This window comes from Triticum dicoccoides, chromosome 5A (genome assembly GCF_002162155.2).
Source record: "Triticum dicoccoides isolate Atlit2015 ecotype Zavitan chromosome 5A, WEW_v2.0, whole genome shotgun sequence".
NCBI classification, from domain to species: domain Eukaryota; kingdom Viridiplantae; phylum Streptophyta; class Magnoliopsida; order Poales; family Poaceae; genus Triticum; species Triticum dicoccoides.
Genome location: NC_041388.1, coordinates 427,411,463 through 427,421,470, shown reverse-complemented (window position 1 = coordinate 427,421,470; position 10,008 = coordinate 427,411,463). Strand labels below are relative to the sequence as shown.

General features: G+C 48.0%; 1 protein-coding gene across 1 annotated transcript; it reads left to right on the top strand.

Moving 5' to 3' along the window:
- Positions 1-219: 219 nt before the first annotated feature.
- LOC119302065 (cinnamoyl-CoA reductase 2-like) lies at positions 220-6,184 on the top strand. The gene is made up of 7 exons (XM_037579083.1): positions 220-253; positions 431-666; positions 763-932; positions 1,381-1,566; positions 4,578-4,740; positions 5,412-5,601; positions 5,692-6,184. The coding sequence occupies exons 2-7, from the start codon at positions 537-539 to the stop codon at positions 5,894-5,896; spliced, it is 1,044 nt and encodes a 347-aa protein (XP_037434980.1). The 5' UTR covers positions 220-253; positions 431-536; the 3' UTR covers positions 5,897-6,184.
- The last annotated feature ends 3,824 nt before the right edge of the window (positions 6,185-10,008 follow it).

Below are 10,008 nucleotides of genomic sequence, written 5' to 3'. Positions count from 1 at the left end.
TACTATAATTACATGTGCCGTATTTGGCACAAACCAAACATTTTTGTTTTAATGTTTGAAAACTTTTGATGTTTGACATTATTTAAATTTTTGAAAATTAGAGAAAAGAAAGAAGAAGGAGAGGGGAAATAAAATGTATGGCTGATAGGCGTGACCCCATCCACCTCAGCAGGTCAATACATTGAGTAGCACTAGTCTTTGCCACATCAGTCCGACAGACATGTCTCACCCGTCAGTTTCGTTGTTAGACACGGTAGGTTTTGAATTAATATGGTTTGTTACTTACTTGCCGCAGTGTTGATTGATTTTTATAGTTTTCAACAAAAACGGCGGTTTTCTAGTGCCCTAGTCACAAATGTGTGGTGGCTTTAAGTAATTTACTTCTCCTGATCCCACATGTGCGTCACTTTGCTTCCCAACGTCTTTTTAGGTGCCCTTGGTATTCGTAGCAACGTCGATTAGCGCCGTGGAGTCTACAGGCAAGTGGGTGGAGAAATTGTTGAAGCCGAGCAAGCTGCGAGCCATCCAGGAGGAGGATGGCACCACCGTCGCCGTCGCCGTCGCCGCGAGTGTGCGTGACCGGGGGCGGCGGGTACATCGCTTCATGGCTCGTCAAGCTGCTCCTCTCCCGGGGCTACGCCGTCCACGCCACCGTCCGCGACCCATGTATGCACGGCGCGCCTGATCCGGCCGCTCCTCCTCCCTTCTTGCTGTTGCTGCCTGCTTCGCTGGTTGGTGATTAATGCCGGGGTCCCGTTTCAGGTGACCAGAAGAACGCGCATCTGATGCAGCTGGACGGCGCGGCGGAGAGCCTGAGCTTGTTCAAGGCCGACGTGCTGGACAGCGCCGCGCTGGCGGCCGCCGTCGAGGGGTGCGAGGGCGTCTTCCATGTCGCCTCCCCCGTCCCTGCGGATAAGATCGCCGATCCTGAGGCTAGTACACATCTGTCGATTTTCACTTAGTTCCGAGGCCAATTTACCGTGTGTTTTTGGTTCACAAAAATTACACAGTTCCCATGATTTATTCGTTGTTCAACCCTGGAGATGGAGTCTCTCTCATAGCAGCAGTACCGTCAGAAATATTTGCAATTGGATTTTGACTTGCCATTTTCTTTCATTTCTGGGTGCGAATCTAGCACTGCTGTCGATGTCGATATAAGTGTATCCAACAGTTGTGGAGTAGGAGCTTATTAGATCAGCATTTTAATAAGTGTGCTCACTTAATAGAGTAATAGAGTGGAAAGTGACTCACTGCTGTCAGAGACGATTACAAGTTGTTACTGCCTTACTAGCACTGTAAAATCTCGTTGAGATCCAAAATTTGGAAACTGCAGATTCTTGATGGTCTGTTACTAACGTTGTGCTAAATATAACCATGCAGTCAGAAGTCATGGTGCCTGCCGTGAAGGGCACCTTAAATATTCTTGAGGTTTGTTCATCTCTGAAGGTTCAGAAGGTTGTGGTGGTGTCATCCACTGCTGCCGTTCATTATGATCCCAACTGGCCTCAGGGTAAACCCAAAGACGAGAGTTGCTGGTCGGACAGAAAAGTTTGCCGGGACAATGAGGTTAGTAATGTTAGAATTAGAACTGTTAGCTGATAGAACAATGAAATTCAGTCACAACATACTTGCTGAAGCTAAGCCTGTTGATATAACAATGGAATTTAGTCCCAATGTACTTGCTGAAGGTAATCATATACTCCCTCCGTTCCTAAATATAAGTCTTTATAAAGATTTCACTATGGACTACATACGAAGCAAAATAAATTAATCTACACTCTAAAATGCATCTATATACATCCGTATGTGGTCAATAGTAGAATCTTTGCAAAGACTTATATTTAGGAATGGAGGGAGTACTTTAATTTCTTTACATGAAGATTTGACATGCGAGTTTTTGTTAATCCCTAACATATTAGTGTATTCTATGGAAAACGTAGGATGATTATTGTATTGTTGTATTGGTCTGACCCTCATATGGGGGTATATATAGGAGTACAACATGGAAAGAGGATTGGAATACAAGGCAAGTCATTGTTGGTTTAAACCAAATCTATCTCTATCTCTCCTAATCCCTAACTAACACGTTTGTATTTCTAACATCCCTCCTTAGTTGTAGCGTGAGTGAAGCAGACGATTGCGACTGAATTTGAAGTCTTGCGCTTCCGCTGTCTTCTCCGTTGCGCCATCATCAACTGCGTCTCTGATGGGCACCTAGGGCGGTGACTGCGTCCCCTTCTGATGCCTCCCTTGACTCTTCTCTATTCCCTCCCGCAGTCACAACGGGAGTGGCGTGGATGCTGGTGACGGCACAGACGCTGATTACTGGAGTTGTTGCTGATGTGTTGCTGTAGACCAAGTCGTTAATGTCGATGTCGAGGTAACCGATCATGGTGATGTAGCCGTGGTCGAGGTAGTCGTGGTCGATGGTGTAGTCATCATGGATGATGAAACCGCACAAAGCCGGAGGCGCAAAAAAAATGCGCTATGACGGAGCTACAGACGTGGACGATGCACCTTGCAGATGTCAGAGGGTGCCGTCGGCGATGAGTCCATCAGTTTTGCCAGGACCGGAGGAAACCCATCGAGCACACATCGGTTTTGCCAGAACCATGTGGCCGGGTAGGGGTGGTCACTATAGTGACGCCGTGTCGATGCAGTCATGTCGTCGTGGATGACGCGGTCGATGCCGTCGTCGTGACGCGGTCATTGCCGTCGTCGAGGTCACATCTTACAGAAAAGTCTGTCAAAGGACGCTAGGTGTCCATCTTGTGGACGAGGCGGCGGCGGTGTGTTGACGAAGATGTTGGTGAAGACCACGTTGATGAAGACCTTGGCGATGAAGTGTCGGCTATAGCGTCGCAGCGGCGTGTCGACGATGTGTCGCTTGAAGGTGTCCCTCGTGACAACGAATTGTCGACGCCGTATCATGCTGAAGAAGTATGTTGGCTCGTAGCCTGGCGTAGTCGTACAGCTCAATGCAGAGATTGGGCTCGGTGCAGAGGCGTCGGTGTAGCTGTGCAGTATATATAGATCGGCGGCGACGGTCGATGCAGCCATGTAGAAGATGATGTAGCTCGGCTTGGGATGTAGCGGTCGGTGTAGACGATGGTGTCGCGGGCGTCGTTGCAGATTGCTCGGTGCTGGAGGTGGTGCGCTGTCGTCTGTAGCACGTGTGTTAACGAAGCCATGATGCGGTACGGGATGTCGATGACGAACCTGTGCGGAGCAGCAGAATTGCCGCGTGAAGCTGAACCACCGCGGAGATCCCATCGTAGCTTTGCATGACATCAACGTGCATGCCTGATTTCTGGACACCATGTACTCGCGTCCTGGACTCGTGCACGGGAGCACCTCAGATCGGAGTAGCCCCCGGTGTCCTCCCGATGTCCCGTGCTGGAAGCCGGGCTTGATGAAGGTGTCGACGTGTGGCTAAGCTGTCGATGCCGCGTGCAAGACCCTCCCGTGATCGAGGCACTGGTGCGTCGGGTTGATCGCCTGGTCCATATGTAGTCTCGAGATGACATGGAACCTGAAGAACCTAGCTCATGTTGCCGTGTGCATAGGGTATGCACGCATGGATGCATGTCCGTCTCTTGGGGCACACGTCCTCTGGCTGCGTCATAGCCAAACTCCGTACGACCGCTGCTTGTACGCACGGATGGAGGCGGACCTGCGTTGCGCCGCTGGATCTCCAGTTTACCAGCTCGTTCGGAGACGCCGGCCGTGGACGCTTCGCGTACAGCCTGGGAGGTCGCCGAGCGTGCGCTGGTGGCTGGCTCGTTAATTTGGAGGACGCCAGCCTTGGACGCGCCGTGTACTGCCCGGGAGATCGCCGAGTGTGTGCTGGTGGCTGGCTCGTTTGGAGGAACCGCGCCGTCGCGCGAGCCCAAGATTTGTTGGAGAAGCCGGCTCGTTCGGAAGACCGCCGCTCCTGCCGTGTACGTGAGCGCGAAGAAGCTGGCTTGATGAACCAACATGGTAGCCGATCTGCTCAGATGCGTGTAGAGTCGCCGGGTCCTTTCATGCGCTTCATGGTCGCTGGACGAATCGATCCAACTCGTGCTCCGCCGTCATGAGCATCTTGCGGAACCCTATATTTTTCCACCGCGATTTATTTGTAGCTAAGAAAACTGATCTAAGGAATTTCAAAAATTGAAATTGATCTAATCTAAGGAATTGTTCTAATCTACGGAATCGATCGAGTGCCGCGCCCCCGGGAGAGAAGATTAATCTCTCCGGGGGCGGCGCGCTGCGGAAGTAGGGAAGGAACCTAGGATCGGCGTCGTGAGACTAACCGCTCTAATACTATATGGAAAACGTAGGATGATTATTGTATTGTTGTATTGATCTAACCCTTATATGGGGGTATATATAGGAGTACAACATGGGAAGAGGATTGGAGTACAAGGCAAGTCATTGTTGGTTTAAACCAAATCTATCTCTATCTCTCTTAATCCCTAACTAACACGTTTGTACTTCTAACATATTCATCATTAGTCGATAATTACTTAGAGACTACAAATGGTTGTAACATGTGAGGGCTGCCCTCAAAGCTTTGCAATTTCTGTTGGCAGATCTGGTATTGTCTTGCTAAAACTGTTGCTGAAGAGACAGTTTGGGAATATGCAGAGAAGAACGAGCTAAATGCTGTTACAGTATGCCCTTGTATTGTTTTGGGGCCACAATTGCAACGTGTTGTCAATACTACAAGCGAACTCCTTCTCTATGTCATAAAAGGTGCCCTCATTAATTCATTTTTCCCTTTCTATTGTTGGCGTGTAGGATTATCGCTTATCTGACAAAAACAGAATCATTTCTTTGGGTGGGCGAAACTCATTAAACCACTTGTCAGGCCCTCTTGGTAACGTAGGAATTTTGGAAGAAATTGAAACCCTATAGAAAATTTTCCTATTTTGTTTAGAAAATATTCCTATTTAGTCACAAAGCGAATGTGCTTGTAGGAACATTATGAGAATGCTTTTTTGGACGTTCTATAGAATACCTTTTCTTTTTGCAAAACTATAGAATAGCTGAATCTATAGAAAAATATGAATGATTTCTTCCATGTGCTTAGACCTCATGGAAAAATTCCTCTCGCCCTTATGGAAATTTTGCAAATTCCTTTTTTTGCTGCATGATTTGAGAAGCCATGACATTCAATCATACTTTTTTTTTTCTGTATATGAGTTTTAGAATCTTGTGCTCTAAGGACGCCCTTAATTTCCTTCAGAGAACCGAACTGCCAAAACTCATCTGCGATGTTGAAGAAGGCTAATGTTATGACAGTTAATAATGTCGTGTATTGCTTATTCTGTTTCTATTGTTTTACCTCATCCTCTTGACAGCATGTTGGAGAATTACCTGTCTTTAATTATTGACTTCTGTGAGTTCTGAAAATTTTATCACAGGAGATCCTGATGTGTTGAATGACATGCTGTGGCACATAGTCGATGTCCGTGATGTGGCGGATGCCCTGCTTCTGGTATATGAGAAACCAGAATCATCTGGGAGGTATATCTGCGCACCGAATTACATTAGCGCAAAGGCTATGCTGGAGTTTCTAAAGAAGAGGTACCCTGACTACAACTATGTAAAATGGTGGGTCTCTTCTCTTATCATGTGTTCCTTGGATGTGTCAAATGGCACATTCTTACTATTGTTTGAATGACTCTTATCTGCTCTTTGCAGCAAGGCTGATGTGCATCAGAACTCTCGTATCACGCCGATCGTGTCGGGAAAATTGAGTGATCTGGGCTGGAAGCCGAGGGCACTGGAGGAGACGCTTCTGGACAGCATCGAATACCACCGGAAGACGGGAAATCTGCAGGATGTGGAGGGACAGACCTACCGCCTTCCTGATATTTTCCGTCATTTTCAAGCTGCCAACGAATGAGTCGAGAGCGCAGAGCGGCAGTGGACAGTGCTTTATACTTATGTCATTGTCCTTGTGACTGCTGAATATTTTAGGAAATAGTTAAGGATCTGCTGGGAAGATGATAGGAGACCAGAGAGAGTGAAGCTGCTCGTTGCCTCGCCGTAGATTGGTTGTGGCAAACACAACTTTACGGTTCAGGATCGTATCCCCTGATTTTCTGCTGTGCTGTGCCCACTGTCCAGGTTTCATAAATGACGCAAACTGTATTACAAATATTGTTCAGAACATTTTACACTTTGCCGCTCTGCTCCCTGTCCAGATGTGTGACCTCCCTGCATAGGAGGAGCGAGCCTAGCTCGGTTGGCAAGGTGGTGCTCACACGCCCAACCGGCCCACGATTTGAGGCTTGCAAACGTAGGGCGTCTTTGATTCGTAGAATTCTAAAAATGCGGGAGTAGAAAAATGTAGGAATGAAATGTCATGCTCTCAATCCTATAGAATTTTGGTTTTTTTATTGCATCATAGGAAAAAACAAAGGATTCTTTGAAAAAGATTTGACTGGATGCTAGAAACCCTATGAGATGTAGTACAAATAAATTCTTAGGAAAAAATCATATAGAATTCAGCCCTTTGTGTTTCTAGTACAAAGTTCAGTGCAAGATCCTTGTGAAATCTAAAAAGAAAATTCAACGCCATGTGTTTTAGTTGCCTGATCTCAAATGTTGAGATGGTGGCAATCGGTCAGACTTGTTTTATTTGGTGAACTTGTGTAAAACTCGGTTTCGTTAATGAACCAGAGGGATTAACCCCTCTTTTGATTAAAAAGGGGGATTGCTAAATCTCAGTTTGAGACTTAAGGAACTCTCAGTCGATGTTATATTCATGACATCTTACGTGAAGATTCATGTAAAATTTTATATCTTGTGTCACTTGATTGAGATTTCGTTAAGTCTCAGTCGGCTAAGATCTTCCCACACCCTAAAAAAAATGCAGGACATAGGGTGGGGTGGCATGCACAAGACAAGGGAATGGACAAACATGTTCGAAATCCAGGGTGGCGCAAGGGGTGGAACGACATGGGGGTGACGAACGGTGGAGTGAGGGACATTTGTAGATCGGCGATTGCCAGATGGTGAGTTGAGAGAACACATCCAGTGAGAATGGCGTTGTATTTGCGGCGCAATATTAAGGTGGGTGGGTAAGTATTAGAATATATGATAGAATATTTGTGGTGGAGTTGAGAGAAATCATATTAATGTGGACAAGTAAATCATGAGTTAGTGTACTAGATTATTTATATCACATTGCAATGAACAGGTATTGGCCTAGTGTGACGCCCCCGATTCAATCGTACACTAATCATGCACGCAAATGTGTACGATCAAGATCAGGGACTCACGGAAAGATATCATAACACAACTCTAAAACTTAAATAAGTCATACAAGCATCATAATACAAGCCAGGGGCCTCGAGGGCTCGAATACAAGTGCTCGATCATAGACGAGTCAGCGGAAGCAACAATATCTGAGTACAGACATAAGTTAAACAAGTTTGCCTTAAGAAGGCTAGCACAAACTGGGATACAGATCGAAAGAGGCGCAGGCCTCCTGCCTGGGATCCTCCTAACTACTCCTGGTCGTCGTCAGCGGCCTGCACGTAGTAGTAGGCACCTCCAGGGTAGTAGGGATCATCGTCGACGGTGGCGTCTGGCTCCAGGGCTCCAGCATCTGGTTGCGACAACCAGGTAGAAGGGAAAGGGGAAAAGAGGGAGAAAAGCAACCGTGAGTACTCATCCAAAGTACTCGCAAGCAAGGAACTACACTACATATGCATGGGTATATGTGTAAGGAGGCCATATCGGTGGACTGAACTGCAGAATGCCAGAATAAGAGGGGGATAGCTAGTCCTATCGAAGACTACGCTTCTGGCAGCCTCCGTCTTGCAGCATGTAGAAGAGAGTAGATTGAAGTCCTCCAAGTAGCATCTCCAAGTATCATCTCCAAGTAGCATCTCCAAGTAGCATCTCCAAGTAGCATCTCCAAGTAGCATCTCCAAGTAGCATCGCATAGCATAATCCTACCCGGCGATCCTCCCCTCGTCGCCCTGTGGAAAAGCGATCACCGGGTTGTCTGTGGAACTTGGAAGGGTGTGTTTTATTAAGTATCCGGTTCTAGTTGTCATAAGGTCAAGGTACAACTCCAAGTCGTCCTGTTACCGAAGATCACGGCTATTCGAATAGATTAACTTCCCTGCAGGGGTGCACCAACTTACCCAGCACGCTTGATCCCATTTGGCCGGACACACTTTCCTGGGTCATGCCCGGCCGCGGAAGATCAACACGTCGCAGCCCCACCTAGGCAAAACAGAGAGGCCAGCACGCCGGTCTAAACCTAAGCGCACAGGGGTCTGGGCCCATCGCCCATAGCACACCTGCACGTTGCGAGGGCGGCCGAAAGCAGACCTAGCCTAGTGGCGTTCCAGTCCAATTCGGCGCGCGCCGCTCCGTCGCTGACGTCTGAAGTGCTTCGACTGATACCACGACGTTGGGATACCCATAACTACTCCCACGTAGATGGTTAGTGCGTATAAGCTCGTAGCCAACTCAGATCAAATACCAAGATCTCGTTAAGCGTGTTAAGTATCCGCGAACGCCGAACAGGGCCAGGCCCACCTGTCTCCTAGGTGGTCTCAACCTGCCCTGTCGCTCCGCCACAAAGATCCACTCGCGGGTCCTCCACCAGCCGACCCGACTTTAGTCTCCACATGTATCATGTATAAATTATATAGTATATACCCGTGATCACCTCCCAAGTGATCACGGCCCGATAGTATAGCACAGCAGACGGACAAGAATGTAGGGCCACAGATGGAAATACTAGCATCCTATACTAAGCCTATAGGATTGCGGGTAAGGTATCAATGACTGTAGCAACAATGACAGGCTATGCATCAGAATAGGATTAACGGAAAGCAGTAACATGCTACACTACTCTAATGCAAGCAGTATAGAGGAGAATAGGCGATATCTGGTGATCAAAGGGGGGGGGGCTTGCCTGGTTGCTCTGGCAAGAGAGAGGGGTCGTCAACTCCGTAGTCGAACTGGGCAGCAGCAGCGTCGGTCTCGTAGTCTACCGGAGAGAAGAGGGGGAAGAAACAATGACTACAATGCAAACAAATGCATATCGATGCATGACATGACAAGTAACGATGCTAGGTGTGCCCAATCGCGGTAGTAGGTGATACCGGCGAAGGGGGGAAACATCAGGGAAAATATCCCCGGTGTTTCGTGTTTTCGGGCAGAGGAGCCGGAGGGGGAAAGTTGCGGGTTCGATAGGTTAGGGGTGTGCGGCGGACGAACGGACTACGTATCCGGATTCGTCCCGTCGTTCTGAGCAACTTTCATGTTGAAAATATTTTAATCCGAGTTACGGACTAAAAGATATGATTTTCTAAAGATTTTATTAATTTCTGGAATTTAATCAATTAATTATTTAATTCGAAAAATGGAATTATGACGTCAGCATGATGCCATGCTGACGTCAGCAGTCAACAGGGTTGACTAGGTCAACCCTGACATGTGGGTCCCGTTCGTCATACACTGTTTTCATTAACTAACAGTTAATTAGGTTAATTAGTGATTAGGTTAACCTAATTATAATTAATTAACTTAATTAATTCCTTAATTAATTAATTAATTAATTAATTAATTTTACTATCATTATTATTATTTAATTCTTTTCTTCTTCTTTTTTTAATTAAAACGTTCTGGGGCGGTGGGGGGCCTTGTCAATGGCCCATAGGCCTATCGGGTCGGGCGTGCAGGCGACGGGCGCCACCCGAATGGGCACACGCCCATGGGCGGGCAGAACCGGCGCAGTGCCGGAGCAGGGGGAGGCCGGTGGCCACGGCGCTCCATCGGCACCCTGCGGCGGCAGCAGGCGAGCAGGGGCCGCGGCGCTGAGCAGTAGTAGCATTAGGCAGCAGCAGTGAAGCGGCGACGAGCATCGACGGCGGCTCGTAAGCCGAGCGGGGAGAGGCGGCAGCAACAGCGCAGCGCAGTGGGGCGAGCAGGGCGGGCACCAATAGGCGCGGGGCACGCCGGGCGCGGCGAGGCCACGGCGGCGTCAGC

Bases quoted from the DNA above. Each gene is read 5' to 3' on its own strand.
- LOC119302065 (XM_037579083.1), top strand. From the start codon at position 537: ATGGCACCACCGTCGCCGTCGCCGTCGCCGCGAGTGTGCGTGACCGGG. The intron at 667-762 runs GTATGCACGGCG...GTCCCGTTTCAG, and splicing joins CGCCACCGTCCGCGACCCAT to GTGACCAGAAGAACGCGCAT. The intron at 5,602-5,691 runs GTGGGTCTCTTC...TGCTCTTTGCAG, and splicing joins GACTACAACTATGTAAAATG to CAAGGCTGATGTGCATCAGA.